Raw genomic sequence first — 20149 nt, 5'->3', positions numbered from 1 at the left:
TGGGATATGAGGTCTGGTAGCACTTCCTTTAACCGATTGGCTATAGTCTTTGCAATGATTTTGTAAAAAACATTGCAGAGACTAATAGGTCTGAAATCTACCACCTGCAGGGGGTTTGTTTTCTTGGGGATAAGGGCAATAAAGGTTTCATTCACCCCATTAGACCACTTGCTATCATTCAGGGCTGAGAGAGCTGCTTGTGTAATCCTTGGACCCACTATCGACCAATGATCTTGGAAAAACACTACTGGAAACCCATCTGGCCCAGGGGAGCCCAAAGGATTCATACTGAAAATGGCCTCTCTAACCTCCATTTCTGTAAATTTCTGGCCCAACACTTCTGTCATTCCAGTAGTAAGTTTGCAAGGAAGTGATTCCAGGCAAGCTTGCATGCTAGTTGGTTTAGAAGAGGTGAAGATTGCTTTGAAATGATTCTGTATCTCATCATTGATGCCTTCCTTACTAGTTACCTCCTGCCCTGCCCCATTTTGGATCTTGGTGATGGAGTTGTACTTTCTCCTCTGAGTTGCACACTTGTGAAAAAAGGAAGTATTTCTATCACCTTCCCTAAGCCAATCCTGTTTAGCTCTTTGTTTCCACATTGTATTTTCCTCATCGAGTAATTGGTCCACTGCCTTCTGAATAGCTCTAATCTCATCATAATACTGGCCTTCATTCTGGTCTTTTAGGTGGTTTAACAACTCAGTTTTTGACTGTAGGGCAGCTTTGTCTAACTTGTTCTGGTTATGGCTCCACTTCTTTAAGCTGGTTTTGCAGCTTCTCAACCCTTGCAATGTACTGTCAAGTTTGTCCATAGACCCTCGGATATCCTCCCAGGATCTTTTGATGATAGCTTCACATCCTTCCTTTGTTTTCCATTTGGCTTCATATCTAAAAATTCTTTTCTTCCTTGGCCTGTTATTTCTTGTTTGCAAGGTTATCAATAGAGGCTTGTGGTCTGATAAGTAAGTAGCTAGGTGCTGCACTGAATGATCTTCGAACTTGTCAATCCAGGAGAAGTTCCCGAGTACTCTATCAAGTCTTTCCTTGGTGAAATTGCTTCCCTCCCTATTATTTGCCTAGGTATACTTATCCCCCTGAAAACCTAAGTCATTTAGCTCACATTGTGCTAGGGTTTGTCTAAAATCCCTGACTTGCTTATATGGTCTTATAGCTGCCCCAAAATTTTCACTTAAGCAAGTTATTTCGTTAAAATCTCCAAAACACAACCACGAGACTTGAGGAGCTGGTTTTAATGCTTTAAGTATTTGCCACGTTTCTGACCTCTTTGCTGTATTAGGGTGACCATAGAACCCCGTTAGTAGCCATGACTTATCACTATTTGGCAGTTTTACATGAACTGAAATGTACCAGTTAGTGAAGGTATCAACCTTCACCTCTATGCTAGAGTTCCACAACAGGGCCAAACCACCACTTCTTCCAACACTACCTACTGCAAAGCAGTTATCAAAACCGGATTTAACTCTGATTGTTTCCATCTTTTCACTAGAGCACTTGGTTTCAAGAAGGAAAACCAGGTGTGGGGACTTAGTCTTCACCAGTTGGAGAAGCTCATGAATTGTCCGGGGGTTCCCAAACCCCCGGCAATTCCAACTTAAGCAAATCATTTGGATAGGTGGGGCTGTTGCACAACCACCACCTCTGGTTCATTGTTTTGTTTCAAAGCAGTTGCCACCTCAGTTTTCTGTTTCTTTGAAAACCTGTTTCTGGATCTAGTCTCAGTACCATAAGCTGCCCTTTTGAGGTTTTGGGAAGGGGTGGGTATGAGTTGTTGGTTAGTGATGTTAGCTAGGATGGGAACTTGTTCCCTAGCTTTCCTTTTCCACTTAGTAGCCTCTCTAGTTCCCCCTCCACTTTCCGTAGCCAAATTTTCCTTGAAGAGTACAGAGTTGCTTGGCTTATAGTTACTAGAGGTCTTTGGTGGTGTACTATGCTCTACACACATGTCCCTATTCTGTAAGAGGAAAGGTAAGGTTTGGCCAGAGTTACTTACCTGTGTCAGAGGCCTTGAGGAAGGGTGGGGGGTCTCTTTCCTTTTGATTTCCATGTTATCTTGACGAGAAAGACCATCATGATCATTGTTTGGACAACTGGCTTCTACTTCTGTACTGTTACATGTATGGTCAGTCTGACTTGTCGGGGTAAGGCCACTACCTTGCTTCTGATCTCCATCTGCAGTGTTCTTGTTGGTAGCTTCCCCCTCTGTCCCTAAACTGGACCATCCTGAATTGACCTTTTGGGCCTCAGCTGCCTTTGGTTGCACCGGGGAGGAGTTGTCCTGTGGGGACTGTTCCGATGATCCACCATACTTCTTAGTTGAGAAGTTCTGGGAAGGAGCATGAGAGGCACGCAACCATTGACCATACTGATCCTGGGATTGCTTGGATGTGGTTTGACTTGAGCACTTGCCTTCCATGTGCATAAGTTGTCCACACTTAAAACAGAAATTTGGGAGACGTTCATACTTGAAATAAATCCAACACTGTTTTCCTCTTACTTTGATCAACTTTCCTCGAGGGAGAGGTTTGTTAATGTCGACATCCACCCTTATTCTGAGGTGCCTTCCCCAACCACAGCCTTGATCATCTGTTTCTACTGTGTGAACCTTTCCAATTACTGAGCCCAGTTTTACACCTTGTTCTACATTCATAACTGCGAATGGTACATTATGTAACTGTACCCAGAATGGTTCTGTCTTGAAGCTTATCTCGTTTGGGGCCAGATCATCTTTGAAGTCCTTCATGCATATGAGGTGCCGGTCAAAAGACCATGGTCTACCTTGTAGCACCTTCCTCTTATCTGAAAGCAGTTGAAATTCTATGAGAAACTTGTTGAAACCTATTTCCTTGAAGGTGATCCAACCCTCCAAGTTCCACACCTTAGCCATTGTGGACTTGAATGCCTCTCGGTTAACACTTCTACCATTCAGGTTGAGGGCAAAGATGCAATGACTTCCTCTTATTTTTATGGACTGGATAGTCTCCTCTGGCAGGACCAGTTCCTGTTGCTCCTCTTCTGTTAGTTTCAAGGAACTCCATATTGATGCTAGCTCGTCGGCCATTAGACAAAATGAACGAGAAAGTAAATAATCACAAGATCTCTAAAACCACTCTATGAACTTCCGTTCAAGAGACGTAAGCTTTGCCCAAAGACAAAGCAGAAAACCTCTACCTTATGAAGAGGACTTTTGGTCAAATGCTGTCATCTCGCATCGTCATACATGTATTTATTATTACATGTTATTCAATATTAACTTAGTATAATATTTTATAGTAATGTTTAACTTATTCTTATTATAATATTATACATTAGTTATTATATATTAGTATTACATGTTATTATAGATTGATTACTATTAAATGTTATTATACTTTAATATTTATATATTAGTGTTATATGTCATTATATATTGATTATTATACATTACTAGTACATATTATACATTAGTATTAAATGTTATTAAACATTAGTTATTAAATATCAGTATTACATACTAATATGTTATTATGCATTAGTGGTTTATTGCTTATACATTATTAGTATTACTGTATTACATGTTATAAGTTATTATATAATTGATTACTATAGTCTATACATTACTACTACATGGTATATTAGGTAGTAAGGTATATTAGTATTACATTTTATTATAGTATAAGTGTATTATTTTAGGTACATTTGTTCATACTAGTATTTAACTCACTATATAAGTTATAGTTATGTAAAATATATATGATTAATGTATAAAGAATATAGATATTTTCATAATAATAATTAACTTATGCTAGTATATATATTATTGAGTTTAACTAACTATAGTCTATATAAGATATAACTATATAGTTATATATTTTATAAATTTATTATTTATATATTAATGTTTATCCATTAATGTTACATCTTATTATGCATTTTAGTATTTATACATTATTACATGTTATTATATCTATATGATTAATATATAGAAAAATAAATATATTTTTATTAAATATGTATAATATCGGAATGAAGTCGGAGTCGGAGTCGGAGTCAGAGCTGGAGCGGATCGGAGTTGGTACACCTCCACCTTCGACTCCAACTCCTTTGGGAAAAAAAACTCTGACTTGTCAGAGTCGAAGCGGAGCCGGAGTGGAGTCGGGATCGAAATCGGATTTTCAGATTTCTGCTCAGTCCTAATATAATTGGTTAACTACAAATCCTAAAAGGTTCAATGCTGAAAATAAAAAACTTAACCTCCGATTGGATAGATGATATGTGAATATTAATAAAATAATAATAAATAATTTATAAATAATAACAAAATAAGATGAAAATATCTAAAGATATTTGAAGTAAACCCTCAGTAACGCTAATAAAACTGCGTCAACCAATGTGGCTCAGGAGTCCCATTAATAAAACTGCATCAAACAAGGTGGGTAAGGAATCCATGCGTCGACCTTCAAGTCAAGCAGCTCTAAGTCGTCGACGGGCCCGGAGAAAGGACAGAAAAGAAACGACAAAAAATGAAAATGAAAAAGAGGATGCTTTCCCAATATACACGGAAAAAAAATACCTCAAAGAAACTCAGCATCCACACCCATTTTTTGATTCTTCACCTTCTTATAATCTGCTGAACAACCAATATATTAGAATTTAAAAGGTACTATCTGTAACTTCAAACTGATTCCTTTCTATCTGAACCGGTAAAATTGCAGAAGAAAGAGCTCAAAACCATGGCCAGTGGAGGAAGGCCTAGGCTCGGATACGTCATAGAAATGGATGAGAAGCTGATCGAGAAGGCTTGCGATTCTGCCACCAAAGCTCATATGTCTCCAGTGAAGCCATTTATTCATGAGAAATTCTCTGTTTCATCAAGTCGTACAGTCATTTTCAGCTTTCCTGCAGGATCTTGGTCTGTGGACGATTGGGTTGCTAGAAACCCAGTTGGAGAAACAGAGGTCAAAGCCAAGCTTTTTGGTTCTGTGATCAGATCTATAGGCAACGATGAAATTGCCATGGTTAATGAACCTTTTCTGCGGAGATTTGAGGTCCAGATCTTGGGGACTTCGGATTTCCAAAATAAGGTACGTACTATCTGCGTCATTGTCATGTTTTGTATCTATTTCTTCTTCTAATTGGGTTGTGCTCCTGCTTGCTGACAAAGTGTTCCATCTGTTTTTGGACAATCATACGTAGCCTTCTATTTTTATCCCATTTTCCATTTATTTCATGCCATTTGTTAAATTTACACCCATTTTGTCATGTTTTCTGTTAGAATTCTTGAAAGGGATTCGGATATCTAAAATTTTTTAGCAGAATTCTATACTTTGAATTGATAATTGATAGAGAAATAGAATGAGTTGGATAGAACTTGGATCACGTTGACTTTACTGTTAACAATTCATAAAACAATTTTATTTGCGCTTAAAATTGTTAAAAAAAATCAAAATAAATGATTAATATGACATGTTGAGGTGTTGACGAGCTGTTGACATTTCTCACCTTTTTAAATCGGTTTCAGGAGAGCAAGTAAACTAAAAATATAACAATATGTTTTTTTATGTTATTTCTATACAATTTTTTTTGCAGTATAGAACATCATGATGGTAAGATCTAAAATCAAAATAAAATGCATTTAATACAACCTATGTATTAAAAAAATATATCATGTATCAAGAACAATATATCATTGAAATAATATAAAGACACTCATATAGTCATATAAATATATCAAATAAAAGAAACGCAGTTTCTAAAATTGTAACTTGCGCTCTTTTAAAGAAACAAAATATCAAGAATTGAATTTAAATAAAAATTTTTAACTATTTTTCTTTCAATATAGACAATTAAATTTCTCACCTTTTAAATCGGTTCAGGTTAGTGGCGGAACCAAGAATTTCGGGGGGCCAAGTAAAACTAAAAATATAACAAGATGTTTTTTATTCTATTTCTATACAATTTTTTTTTTTTGGGAGTATAAAACATTTAAATAGTAAGATCTAAAATAAAAATAAAATGCATTTAATACAACCTAAAAGTCATTTTACTTTTTATTCTTATTTCACCCAACTAAACAGTACAACTTACAGCTTATAAGAGAAATTTGTACAAATTAATTAACATATTAATTAATTAAGAAGTTTGTACAAATTACAAAAAAATAAGCGGAAAGGTGCACGTTATAAATTAATAAAATTAAAATAATATATTTTATTTAATTAAAAATAAAGTTTAAAAATAATAACAAATTTAAAAATAAATAATATTTTATTCTTATATTAAATTTAAATGGATAATTTAATGTGAGATTAAGTTTTGAGTATGATAGGCGAAAGACAAAAAATATATTTAGATGAAATTTGCCTAATGGGATAGTTAACCCAATGCTAATGCTAAGACATTAAAAGAGTGTAAATATTAGTGTTTTGATTTTTACATAAATATTATAAATTTTATTAAATATTTTGTTCTTCATTTAACAAATATGTTTTTAAATAAAATTAGTGGTTTACTTGGATATATTATTTTATTAGTTTATCTTATTATATATATATATATATATAATATACATTACATAATAATAATAAAACAAATGAGGAGTGGTTGACTTGGCTTTATGGTACCAATGGTCATCTAATAGAACATAAAAGTTGTAGATTTTCTTAAATGGTAGATAAATGAATGAAGTTCTATATTTCTTTCAAAAGATAAAACAATTCGATTAGTTACGTAATTCAAAAGAGATGAGATAAGATATCTTAAATAGTAGTAAGATTTTTGAGTTAAGATTAGATGAAATAATTTGTAAAAAAAATATATTAGGATAGTGAGATGAGATGAAATAATTTTTACTTTTTGAGATTCGATAAAAATGTGGGTCCCACGGTTTGGAGAGGACCTGTTCACTTGAGATTTTGCACTATTCATTTATTGTTTTTCACTGTTTACTATCAGTTCTGTCAGTTTTATACTGTTCATTCACTGCTCACTATCTGTTTTATATTGTTTTGTACTGTTTACTTACTGTTTATTTCAGTAAATGTTTTTAAAACTTAGAGATGAAACACAGATGCAAAAATGCCGTTGGGTTAGCGAGATGATCTCATCCGTACAGCTCCAAAAGTATCTTATCTGGCTAACCAAACCAGGCCACCAAAGTCTAAATTCTTATTTTCATTTATTTCATTTACTAAATGGCATAAATATAGTAAATAGAATATCTACTGGCAGCACATGAGAGCTTTAAAGAAAGGCAAATAACATTTTTTATATCTTTATTTTATTTTTTCAATAATATGTTCTATTGTTATGATATGTCTATTAATCGTTGTTGTTTTTTTTTTTTTTTTTTGGTTCTTTTAAAGTTTAAAAGTGATATTTGAACTTAAAATTTCGAATTTTGGCTTAATCCTCCATTCATACTGGGCTGCCCTTGTTCAATGAAATGAGTATAATCCAGCATGGTAACATACTGTTATGGAATTAGAAAACATATAGAATCTTGTTACTGATTATAAGTGTATATATATATTTTCATATAATTCAGGTGGAAGAGGCTATCAGAAAGAAGAAGCAAATAGTGTTTACAGGACACTCAGTGGGTGGTGCAATGGCCATCCTTGCAACGCTTTGGTTCCTGCAAGAATACTCCAAACCTGGAAAATCACCTCTTTGTCTGACTTTTGGATGTCCTCTAATTGGAAACCACATATTTTCCCATGCTCTTAGGAGAGAGAACTGGGCTTCGTGTTTCAAACATTTTGTCATGAGATATGACATTGTCCCTCGGATAATGCTTGCTCCCCTATCAGCCATTGACCAAAAAATTTCACCCATTCTGCAATTCTTTGGAAGAAATCCTGCACAACAACCCCCTTCAGCTTCGGACTTTTTTAAAACTGTAATGGAAAATGCATCAACCCTGGCAAGCTACACTGCCTGCAGTCTCATGGCGAACACAAATATGCTATCGGAAACTTTAACAAGCTTCATTGAGTTAAGCCCCTACAGACCTTTTGGAACCTACATCTTCTGCAATGAGAATGGAAAACTGGTGGTCTTGAGCAACCCAGATGCTGTTCTGCAACTACTGTTTTACTCCTCTCAATTGAGCAGTGAAACTGAGGTGGAAGAGATTGCCCGTAAAAGTCTTCAGCAACATTTCCTGTACTCAAAAGAATTGCAAGCTTTGGATAGGAAAGATGTATATGATGCGAACCAATTGGACACCATCCCTCTGTCCGCAGAGGGAGTAGTCGGTAACAGTGCAGCACTTAACTCAGCCTTGAATGACCTTGGCTTGGTGAGTTTTGTTTCTTTTGTTATCAAAATCTTTTATTGGAGTTCTAACTTACGAATGCCTTAGACTCTCTTTTCTTTTTTAAGCTGCTTTTTTTTTTCTTTTTCTTTTTTTTATCTCTCTCTCAAGCAAAGTCTAGACTCTCTTAAAAAGAGTTTGTTGCTCAACTTTGACTCGCAAAAGACTTAACAAAGATAAAACAAGAAAGTGATAGTTCATCTTGGTATATGTATATATATGTATGTATGTATGTATGATAAATATTTTTACTTGTCAAAAAAAAAAAATGTATGATAAACTATTTGTGCTTATTTCTCTGTGCTTGAGGTTCTAGAGTACCAGAGCTAGACTTTGTCTTCGTTCTGCGGGAGAGTTAGAGAAGCGAAAGCAGAGAAATAAAGCTGATATTGAAGCCAAGAAGCGTGACATGGAGGAACCAATGAAGATGCTAGAAGACTACAGAGAAAAGAATGTGATTCCCAGAGTAGGCTGGTACGATGCCTTCAAGCTTCAAGAAACAGAACAAGACTTCATTGCTAATGTGAAGAGACTTGAGCTAGCAGGTATATGGGATGAAATCATGGAGAAGTTGAAAAGATATGAACTCCCAGATGAATTCGAGGGCGAAAAGGAATGGGTAGAGCTCGGAACTAGATACCGCCGCCTTGTAGAGCCTCTAGATATTGCTAACTACTATCGACACTCGAAGAATGAAGACGCGGGAGCCTATATGGAAAGGGGCAGGCCAAAACGTTACAGATACACACAAAGATGGCGCGAGCATAATCTGAAGATGGCTCCTGGAGCCAGCGGAGAATCACATTTCTGGGCAGAAGTAGAGGAGCTCCGCGGTAAAACTAGTAGCACAGGAGAGTTTGAACGTGAAAGTGCTAAAATTCAGAAGCTAGCAGAAGATGTTCGGAAATGGGTCGAGGAAAAAGATTTGTGGGGGGATGTGTTCTTGGAGAAATCCACCCTGGTGAAGTGGTGGAAAGCGCTTCCTGAAGACCGTAGGAGGAAATTTTGCCTTTCGGAATTCATAAAATGATAAAGCAACGGAGATTTTTGCTGTTCACCACTGCTTCCATATGTTTGATTCTTTGAATACGAAATATGCTATGATTGCCTCTTCGTTTTTTTTTCTTTTTTTTTTTTTTTTTTTTTTTTTTTTTTTTTTTTTTTAACCTTTTTGGCGAGAGGATGATGATGTGTACTGTATCTCTATAACTTGAGCTAAACGAACTTCAAGACTAAAGGCAGCTATTCGGTTTTGTCATTTTTGTATGGACATGAAATCTGAAAAATAAAGGAAGCAATTCTTAACATGAGGAGTGTTGATCTGCAGAATCACATTCCTATGCTATTATTGGCTATGATCAGTATTATTTCATGAATTCATGTTTATATATGTATGCATGTATGAACTACAATTTGAATAAGTCTATCTAATGCAATATTACAAAGCTAATAAATCTGGTAGATGACTATTAATAATCTGAGACTTCTAAAGACAAAATGATCGCCATATGACACTTATACCAACATGTACAAACCTTTGGCTGAAGATAAAAGCTCTTTGTTCATAAAACATCAAAGAAGCTGCTAAAATCCACCCCGAAATTAAGGTGCACAATCACAACAAAAATCGAAGTTACAACAATAGTAATTGCAGCCGGATCTAGTGAAATAAAGTGAACAAGGTGTAGAAATTTGAAAACCCGAAAAGCAACTATCTCGGAATCAAATTATAATTAGGTGAAAGACCCATCTAAAATCTAAATGAATGTTGAGGGGAGTTAAATTCCTCGAGTCCCATCTAAATTTACAGAAGGTTCGAAACATCAGACACTGCATAAAAGAAAAGGAAGAGTATAACTTCATCCTGAGATAATCCGTTTGTCACACCAAAAAGGAATGCCACTTCACCCATGACATACCCAATCACAGTCAAATCTCAAGGAAAAATATGTTCCAATGGAGAAAAAAACAGTCCGACTCCTCAACAAAATGTAGATGCCACCCTAATGTAAAATGCAAAGCCCAAAATATTATGTCAGCATGCTGAGATTCATCAGGCTAATTAGAATATAACTAAAAATCATTAACTCTTCTGGAGATTTTTTTTTTTGTTTTTTTTTCTATCTCGAGTGGCGCTTCCAGAGGACCAAATGTACCAGCGTCCCTTATCAGACTTCGAAGCAAGAAGAAACACCACAATGATTTCACTAGTAAGGAAAAAGGCTACAAAAACCAAGAACGTGTGTAATTGTGAAGAACAGAAGAGTAATTAAGCTAGGTACATAATTACGAAACTTTTCTTTCAGGAGGATTCTTGATTCTGATTAATGAACTCCTGACCTGAGACTGCAAAACAGTGACCGAAGGTGCTACACAGGTATCATTAGATTCACGGATCTCGTTCGGATCTAGTGTTCATCTACCATAATTCATAGAGGATACGAAAACTCTATTGCTTTACAACAAATTACCTCAAGATCATATTTTGAATATCTTTGAAGTACCTAACAGATGTCGGAGCACCTTATATTTATTTAATCATTCAGCTTTTATTAACGATTAATAAAAGGGAAGTGTATAGAGAGGAATACAACAAATTCGATCTAGGAAGAGAAGAGAGCAAGAACATCTTAGAAACTGAAACTAGAGAGACACAAGTTGTCTATCATCCAATGGTACGCTGCAATAAAAAATGACGCCTTAAGATTGTTCACATCAAGGGTACACAGATTGTCTATCATTTCATACCTTCCATGTGCACCAAATATCAGAACCCCTTAAATTTGGATGAGTAATCATAAGATGTTTAATTATGAAAATTGCCAGATAAATTTTTTTATTTGCTAATATACACATCATAAGCTGACAGACATGATAATTCACCTCAACCCACCCCGCCAAAGGAAGAAAGGGTAGAAAGAGAAGCACGTGCTCAAGGCTTCACTGAATTAGAGATGGGGAGAAAGAGATTTAGCACAGATACGCATTTAACACAATCCAGCGACTATGAAATACTTCAAAAAAGTCGCCTTCCAACAAATGTTGAGAAAGACGTGCAAAACTGTATCAACTAAACAACTACAACTAATTTTACACCAATAAAACAGATATGGAAACGAGCACAAACAAGAAAAGTTACAACTTTTCACTGCGTATCCCCTTGCAGAAAAGACTAAGGAAGTTTATGTACACCACGTCAGAAAAAATCAATAGCTGAATGAGGGTCTAACAGTAACGGGGGATACAAACTGCAAGAATTATTGTACTAGCCTTTGGATGCCCCATGAACTCAATACATACCATGAAACCAATTTGTGAATCCTCAAGGAACACAGCCAAAATGGCATCAGTCACTTTAAAAGTATAAATAAATATTGGGGTAGTCATAACAGGAATTTTCTTTTCAGATGGACAAGTAACATATAACCCCAATGCTGTTCAAATCTATTAGAGGTAACATCTCTCCTCTTTTTATTTTTTTTATTTTAAGATATCATTTCATTTAAAATGATCACAGTATACACGAGATAACCCCATCACTGATTGAAGGAACAAAATCGAAAGATATTATACACCCCTCCAGCCTCTACTTAGTTCAAACATACGCACTAAAACTTCCCTTGCACAGTAACGTCCCTTGAGAAGGGCACAGCAGCCTTGCAAATAGATCAGTGCAAACCATGACCAATATATACCGGAACTGAAGGAAAAATGCAAAGTACAAGGAACTCCAATTGAATGAGTATCCACTAAATATATATATAGCTCACAGTGCAAACCCGTTTTCCTTTTTCCCCTTCTTTTCTTCTCCACTCTCCACTTTTTATCAGTTTTCCTGAAACGCTGAAACCTCATCTGTACCCTCTCCTTTTTATCTCTTTCCAAAGTAAGCCACTATACTCAAAGTCGTCCTCCTCCACTTGATAAGCAATTAAGAAAAACAAAGTCCCCACTCCGTAAACTTGTGACACTTTTGGTATATCTCAGTAACATAATGTATAGGGGTCTGTATTGGTGAAATCCAATAATAAACAGCCGCCCAAAAGAAAAACTGCCCGGAAGTCCAAGGACCTTTAGTACTGTATCCTAACCCCAAAAAAGCAGCTATCACACCAAGCAAGACTGCCCTTGTCCCTTTCCTTTCTCCATTTTGCCGCCTCAGCTTTTGGCAGAACAGTAAATCCATTGTACAAGTAAATCATTCAAACCTTCAATTTAGGGAATAACAACGAAAAGGATCCTTGCATAGGCTTCTCTCAAAAAATGACTACACTGCTTTTTTAGGCCTGACTTGACATGGCAATATAGAGAATAAGAATCAATCTTTAAGAAGATATGTGGAACCAAATAAAAGGGGAGATTCTTCAGTAAGCATGCAAAAAGGAGATATCTGAAGGTATGTGTGATGGATCAGAAAGCAAGTAATGGGATGAATGACTCTTAAAGAATCTAAAATGCTACCAAGTTAGAATTTTTTTTTTTTGATGAGTACTACCAAGTTAGAATTTTAACCTCACCTGAGGCAATATAACTTAGTAACCTGGGCAACATCAAGAAAGTTGGCCTGATCTACCAATGACACTTCCCTTGGCTAAACGGTGCATCTTTTTTTATAGGTAAGCAAGAACTTTTATTGATAGCAATAGGCATAGCCCAAGTACAAGGGTCGTATACAGAGAAACACCTAAGCATGATTAACAATTGATACAAGAAAGTTATGGATGCTCAATCCATTGAATTCTATTACAATTGAACGTTGGAATAAAGTGTTGAAAAAGAAAGTTCTAAGCTCATCCATAGTCTGTGTTTGCGATTTTCAAAACTTCGATCATTTCCTTTCCCTCCAAAGACACCACCAAAAACATCTCAAATAAAGAACATCTCTGATTTTTATTAAAACTGAAACAATAATGAATATTTTGAATGAGTGAACCATTACTACAAAAAAAAAAAAAAAAGTTAAGGCAAGTAGAACTTAATTTTTTGAAGTCAATAGCTCATTGGTTAAATGAGAGTGACAAGTACACAAAGTTTTTCTGTAGTGACCAACACTAATTAGAGAAACAATACTATTGAGATGCTATTGGTTGGTGGCGCAATGTCTACCGATCGGATGACATTAATAGCCATATTGCACAGTTCTATGTTTACATGGAGGCCTAACCTTGATGGCCTAGCTTTTAAATCCATTAGATAGGAGAAGGCTTGTGGCTTGAGAGGCCTTCAGAGGAGAATGTTATGTAAGAAAGGCTTTAGTGAGTGGGATTTAAAGATCATCTCTAACGTTTTTACTAATAAATTTGCATATGGTCATTGAGAATCATCTCAAAGTCTCAAAATGCCTTTGTTGGGGCAGGAAAATACTGGATTCCATTCTTATTGCCAAAAAGAGCTTGGATAATAAGCTGAGAAGCCTAGGTTGCTTCATGACGGATATATTGAAAAGGCCTCAGATTTTGTCAAATGGGGATTCCTTCCATACATAATGAGTTGTGGTTTTGATAAATAAAAAATGACTTTCGGATTCCACATTGTATCTAAATTCCATACCATGTGCTCTGGCAGCTCTGTTGTTATAGTGAAGAGCTCCTTTTAATTTTTCAGTGGACCTCCTGGCTAAGGCAAGTAAATCTTTTGTCTACTTTGCTTTTTTTCATTGGCATGGAGGCACTTAACAAAATTATATCTACTCTTGCTGGCTGAGGTTTTCCATCTGGTTTTTCGGTGGGGTGTAGGAACTCTGAAGTGCTTAACACATCTTCTATACAAATATGGTCCACTATTGTTCTGTGGAGCCAACACAAGCCACCCTCACTGTTTGCATGCTCCATTCATATGCTTCGAGGCAATTTTTGGGTTGAAAGTTAATCTAGGTAAATCTGATTTCGTGTCAGTGGGTCAAGTAACCAATGTTGACAGTTTTGCTGATATACTAGGGTGTAGAGTATCATCTCTACCAATGAAGCACCTCGGTCTTCCTTTGGGACTGCTTTCAAGGACAAGTCAATTTGGGATGGGCTATCGAGAGGATCAAGCATCATTTGGCTAGCTGGAAAAAGATGTATTTTATCTAAAGGTGTTAGACTCCACTTTGATTGAGAGCATTCTTTCTAATCTACCCGCATATTACATGTCTCTCCTTCTGCTTCCCTTTGGGGTGGCTCACCAACTAAATAAAGTGCAACGGGAGTTCCTCTAGGTTGGGTCAGAAGATGAGTTAAGACTCCACCTAGTAAGCTGGTCCAAAGAATTGGGGGTGGATTTGAATTCTGAAATCTGCTCTTGTTTAATAGTGCACTCTTGGGAAATTGGTTTTGGCGCTATCAAAATGAGGGAGAGGCCTTGTGGAGGGATGTGGTAGATACTAAATATGGAAGCTAGTAGGGTGGATGGTAATGAGGTCCAGGGGCCCCATGAAGTGGGATTACGAGATAACATACCAAAAGGTTGGAGACAGTTTTCTAATCATACTAGATTTGAGCTTAGAGATGGTTCCAGAACTAGATTAGGTAAGGCTCTCAAAGAAGCTTTTTTGAAGCTGTACTACGTTAATCATGCTAAAGCTGCTTCCACGGTAGACTATTTAGGGATATAGTGGCTTCCCTCAGTGGGATGTAACCTTTACCAGAGCAGCTCATGATAGAAAACTGACTTCTTTTTTTTAATAAGTATAAAAAAAAATAATGACTTTGTTGTTTAATCTGTTAAATTCCATTAGATTGAGATGATTTCTATGTTGATCTTTCCAGCTCTTAGCTTGTAACTAGGTGTTTTCTTTTGTATATTCCCTGTGTACTTGGGCTATGCCTAATTATGTGGATTAATAAATTTTCTTACTTCTCAAAAAACAAAATCCACTAGATAGAGGAAATAAAGGGTTTTTCTACAAAATAAAGGGTTGTTTAATGTCTGTTTTTCTACAATATCCTCATTCCTTATGATAAGTTCTCTTTAAGAGCTGCATTTTTTGCTTGGGCAGCCTCTAAGAAGGATTCTCACAATGGATAATCTAAGGAACAGAAACATCGTTGTGAATAATTGCTGTTATATGTGTAAGAAGAGTGGAGGGTTGTATTTCCTCTTCCTATGTAGTTGGGCTATGCCTATTCTTGGTAATAAAATCTCTTATTAATTATCAAAAAAAAGAGTGGAGGGGTCTGTTGATTCTCTTTTACTCTATTGTGAGATTTCGAGTGTGTACTGGAATGACTCTTCAGTCAGGTAGGTTTGACTTGGTTAATGTCCAGAAGAACCAAAGACCTTTTGGTGCTTGGAGAGAGTTAAGTGACAATCAGCAGATTGTAGTAGCGTAGAAGATAGTTCATTCTTGCCTCATTTGGTGTATTTGGAGGGAAATAATGATAGTAAATTTGAGAATAGAGAATGGACTTTACAGGAGATCAAAATTTCTTTTTCAACACTACCCTTTTCCTTTAGACAATTGCTATAAACTTTAATATGCTTCTTCATAATTTTCTTGTATCTTTTTCTACTTCTAGATGAATGTTTCTCATATATATATATATATGTATATATCCTGTAAACCTAGGTTGAGCCTTTTGTTCTTTTAAATAAAATTTATATTCTAAAAAAGAGCTTAAAACAGTAACCATAGACAGCTTAAGATAACCTTCACCCCTAGATAACAAGGTGACATATAAATCAGAAATAAGTTCCCACAAACCTTCACCACAAACCAATGAACACCAAATATTAGCTTGGAGATATAAAAATGCAGAGAGAGTAGAAGCGTCAAGCGAGAACTTCAAGATAAAATTAAACATGGCATTCAATTCCAAAACCTCAAACCGTGATTCATAAGTGAAAACTATGTTTGTACATTGTAATCCATGTATAATTGATCCCCCAGTATTTTAGTTCAAAGACTTGACCCCAGTATGGCCACAATGGCGACTACATCAATTACCTTTAACATAAAGTCCAAGCAAACAGTTAAGCATGAGAGAGCATATGCAGAAAAAAGACCAAATCATATTGTAATAATCTGTTATGTATTGAATTTCTATACCACCTTATGTATTCACATACCAAGCTAGGCCCTCTACACCAACGAATGCACCGTACATATAAGAACTGAACTCATAAGAGAAGTAGCTTAATTCCCGGGTGCTCAAAAACCCTATGCCAACGTCTACCTCTAGGGTGAAAAAGAAACGAAACAGAGTCTAAGAACACACAAAACACGTAGAGAGAGACCCGACATACATAATTGACGAAAATAGAGACTCTTCTAAGACCTTGTGATCATGCTGCAAGAACGAGCCAGCCGGAATGTCAGACTGCCCCCATTAACACTTGCCTCCACTTCGGCAGGATTCTCATACGGCTTCCTGCAGCCAGGGCAGCGACCATCCTCCTCAAGAATCCTCTTGTGGCAGAAAAGGCAGAGCCGAAACCCGCACAAGCAAGGTAAAAAGCTCGAGTCCGTGAAATCCAAATCCTCATAGCATACAGGACACGAAGACGGCGCAGGCACCGCACTGTTACAAGCCCACGCGATCCCTCCACCATAATGCCGGTGCGGATTAGGCAAGCTTTGCTGCTTAGACAAATTGGGCAAACTCTGAGGTCGAAAAGCATCGTCAGGCCTCCATGCCCGGCTGTTCCCAGATGCCCCAGGAATCGTTTTCGGACACTCCGGCTTCGGAATCCCGCCTCCTACGCCCATGCTGTTATCCGTCACTTGGCTCGGAGAAACCACTTGACCAACGGAGTCCCCCTGAGGAGGCGATTCGGAACACGGGTTTTGGCTTTGGCCCTTGCCGTCCTCGTCAGCCGCTAAAGCATCTGCCACGGCCTCCCAATCGTCCAAACACCCATCATCTTCCCCTCCTCCTTCCTCATCTTCTGTAATGCACCCGGAACAGCTACCACCACTGCTACTGCTGCCACTGCTGCTACTGCCAGTGAAGTTTGTTCCCGAGTCGGCAGCATCTAATACGCTACCAATCTCGCTGGTGGGACTGTTCGACGGCGAATCCAAATCTCTGTATTGACGAATCGATCCATCCATCTCTTCGCCTCTGGAATTCATCTCCAAATCCTCCAACGACCGGTTGCCCCCATTGCGGCGCTGAACGCCGCCATTGTTTTCATCCTTGCATCCCTTGTTCTTTGCTGTACCTAAACCCAAATTTCGTCCCAGACAGGATAATCGATTAAGCGAACCAGAATTTGAAAATTAAATCAATAAGTAGAATCAAAGAAGTACGTTTTTACACATGCAAACACATTTAATTGAAAGAGGAAATATATATATATATATTTTCAAGGGATAAGAGATCGTGGGCATACATTGAGAAAGCCATTGCTCGCGACGAGCGTCGAGCTTGCACTGCTTCAATTTGGCTGACCTGTGGGCCTGAAATCCGCAAGTCCAATCAACAAATCACGAGAGAGGGAGAGAGAAATGAAAAAACAAACATAAAATATACGTTTAAAAATAGAAAGAAACGAATTTAATTCTCACCCTTTTCTTCTTGCCAAAATCCCTGGCGTTTTGGGCGGGTGGAATCGAAGCGGTGGTGATCGAGTCTGAAACCATGGCTGAGACAGTCGGATGGAGAGTCGGGTTTGAATTACGCAGAGGTTCTCCCAAAAAATAATCCCTAATTCTAGAGGAGAGAAAGAGAGCGAACTTCTAGAGAAGAACTTGAGAGAGAGAATTGAGTGGATAACGGAAACGCCTCTGCTCCGCTCTGCCTTTCTCGCGCTGCTGACAGAGATGGCCGAGTCTCTATATATAGTAATAATGTTACGAAAATACCCCTAATTCTTTACCTGATTTCTGGCTTGCCCAGATGACATAACACGTAATTTTGAGGCAACATTATCCTAGTAATGTGCCGGGGCCAAAGCTGGGAAGAGGCGGGATTTTTGCTTTGCCTTTCGGGGATAGTGAGAGCATGTTAAACGACGCCGTTTCAGTTCTTCAACTTTCTACTCCTTAATTGCTTATTTAATATTTTCCTTTGTGTCAAGTAAAATAAGTAATTATTAAGTATTATTAGAGTTATTGATAACTCTAAGTGGGATTTAGAAAAGGAAAATTTTATACACTATATTATTATTTTATTTATATCTTATTAAATAAAATGTAGCACATTTATCATTATTAAATAATCCTTTATTACGTATTTTTTTTATCATCAAATAGTGATAAATACGATACATCATATATAATAAGATGCAAATAAAATAATGGTGTCATATATAGTATTATTTGAAAAAGAAAATTTTATATAAAATATAGTATATTTATTACTATTAGATAATCATTTATTGGATAATTCTTTATCATCTAACTACAGATAAATTTAACCAAAATTTAGTTAATCAGTTCAAAATACACCAACAACAAACTCGTCAAATCTACAGTAAATTTAACTTTGAGACTTTTGATTAGCCAAATGTAGTTAGCCAAAACGGCTGACCATATATTTTTTTTTTTTTCACTAATATATCCTTCCTGGTTTGATTCTCCTTTTATTTTATTTTTTGTGAACTACAGCCTACACGTTGTGGAGAAGAGATTTTGCTTTACGATAGTCTAGCAGTATGATTTGTAATCTACAGGTTGTGGACTTGAGTACACACATTTTTATGCATATTTAAGTTAACATTAAAAAAAATTAATTAGAAGCCCAAAATCATCTTTTATTTTAGGTGAATACATAGAAGCCCAATTGTTTTTTTAGTAAGGAATAAATATTTTAATTACTATTAAAATCAAAATAAATAAAAATTATAAATAAATATTTATATGGAATAATTAAATATTTAGATAATTTGTTATTTAGTGTTATTGAAAAGTGGTTAGCTAAATTAGAAAAACTGAATTTTCTAACCAAATTTTGATAAAAGAAAAGCTAAGCGATTACTAATGCTCTAATGGTGATAAAATGTGATACATCTTACATAGGATATGAGAGTGTGACGTTTACTTTAGTAAATATTATAGTATATTATTATTCACATGGTATATCTATTTAGATAAAAATAATGCTAAGTACAAATCTTAAATGTGCAAGTTTTATACGAGCCTTTTGTTAAAAGTTAGAGCTTATCGAAAAAGTAATTTTTTTTACATTTTTTCACGATGAAGTACATATTTTTTTTTTCTTTTTTAATAAAAGTATGTATACTTCGGGGCTTGCACAAATCATTACTCTTTAGAGAAATAATTTGTAGAGCCCTAAGATAAATCTATTTTTAATGGTGGACCTCATTTTTTATTTTTTTTTTCTAAAAAGCATGCATGAGGCTTACACAACGTAAGACTGTATTTAGCATTATTTATCTATCTATATCTAAAATTGAACCATTCAATTTAAACAAAATCTATATTGTTGCAGGAGTCATGTAAGTAAATATAGTGATTTAGGCTGCGTTTGGATGCTAAGATGATTTTAAATAATTTGAGTTGACTATTGTATGAATTAGCATAGCAAAAATTGGCATGTAGATTACATTTTATTACTTAATCATTTCCAATTACAAGATTGAAAAGTGAAGATGATAAAAATAAATAATAATAAAAAAAAAGATTCCATTTTTTTGTATTAGATGAATCTTAATAGTCTTAAACGAAGTAGAGATGATCCTGTTATTCTTATCAAGAACTTCTATTTTCCAACCGATCCTCAAAATACATGACAAGATTGTGATTTTTGTGTTTTATCTATACTATTATTTGATATAAAATAAAAAGGAAAAAGAAAAAACGACAATGCAAATTGACATCACTTTTAATCAAGGAAGTCATCTTGTACCTAAGATAAAGCCGATTAGTTACTGATGAAAAATGCCTAT

General features: G+C 35.9%; 3 protein-coding genes across 3 annotated transcripts; 1 reads left to right on the top strand and 2 right to left on the bottom strand.

Moving 5' to 3' along the window:
* Positions 1–1624: 1624 nt before the first annotated feature.
* LOC122289286 lies at positions 1625–3082 on the bottom strand. Its single transcript, XM_043096270.1, has one exon. It carries the CDS (start codon positions 3080–3082, stop codon positions 1625–1627), a length of 1458 nt encoding a protein of 485 aa, XP_042952204.1.
* A 1365-nt stretch (positions 3083–4447) lies between these two features.
* Positions 4448–9622, top strand: LOC122289688 (protein EDS1B-like). Its single transcript, XM_043096894.1, has 3 exons — positions 4448–5084; positions 7547–8302; positions 8634–9622. The coding sequence occupies exons 1-3, from the start codon at positions 4734–4736 to the stop codon at positions 9345–9347; spliced, it is 1821 nt and encodes a 606-aa protein (XP_042952828.1). The 5' UTR covers positions 4448–4733; the 3' UTR covers positions 9348–9622.
* A 6667-nt stretch (positions 9623–16289) lies between these two features.
* On the bottom strand, positions 16290–18070 carry LOC122289689. The gene is made up of 3 exons (XM_043096896.1): positions 17808–18070; positions 17633–17699; positions 16290–17461 (listed from the first exon to the last, which is right to left on the bottom strand). Exons 1-3 carry the CDS (start codon positions 17880–17882, stop codon positions 16569–16571), a joined length of 1035 nt encoding a protein of 344 aa, XP_042952830.1. The 5' UTR covers positions 17883–18070; the 3' UTR covers positions 16290–16568.
* Between the last annotated feature and the right edge of the window lie 2079 nt (positions 18071–20149).

This window comes from Carya illinoinensis, chromosome 12, assembly GCF_018687715.1.
Source record: "Carya illinoinensis cultivar Pawnee chromosome 12, C.illinoinensisPawnee_v1, whole genome shotgun sequence".
NCBI classification, from domain to species: Eukaryota; Viridiplantae; Streptophyta; class Magnoliopsida; order Fagales; family Juglandaceae; genus Carya; species Carya illinoinensis.
This window is presented reverse-complemented; position numbering and strand designations above follow the sequence as displayed.

Coding starts and splice junctions, on each gene's coding strand:
- LOC122289689 (XM_043096896.1), bottom strand. CDS start 17,882: ATGGTTTCAGACTCGATCACCACCGCTTCGATTCCACCCGCCCAAAAC. Junction 17,700..17,807: donor ATTTTGGCAAGAAGAAAAGG/GTGAGAATTAAA, acceptor TGCGGATTTCAG/GCCCACAGGTCAGCCAAATT. Junction 17,462..17,632: donor CGAGCAATGGCTTTCTCAAT/GTATGCCCACGA, acceptor ATTTGGGTTTAG/GTACAGCAAAGAACAAGGGA.
- LOC122289688 (XM_043096894.1), top strand. CDS start 4,734: ATGGCCAGTGGAGGAAGGCCTAGGCTCGGATACGTCATAGAAATGGAT. Junction 5,085..7,546: donor CTTCGGATTTCCAAAATAAG/GTACGTACTATC, acceptor CATATAATTCAG/GTGGAAGAGGCTATCAGAAA. Junction 8,303..8,633: donor CCTTGAATGACCTTGGCTTG/GTGAGTTTTGTT, acceptor TTGAGGTTCTAG/AGTACCAGAGCTAGACTTTG.
- LOC122289286 (XM_043096270.1), bottom strand. CDS start 3,082: ATGGCCGACGAGCTAGCATCAATATGGAGTTCCTTGAAACTAACAGAA.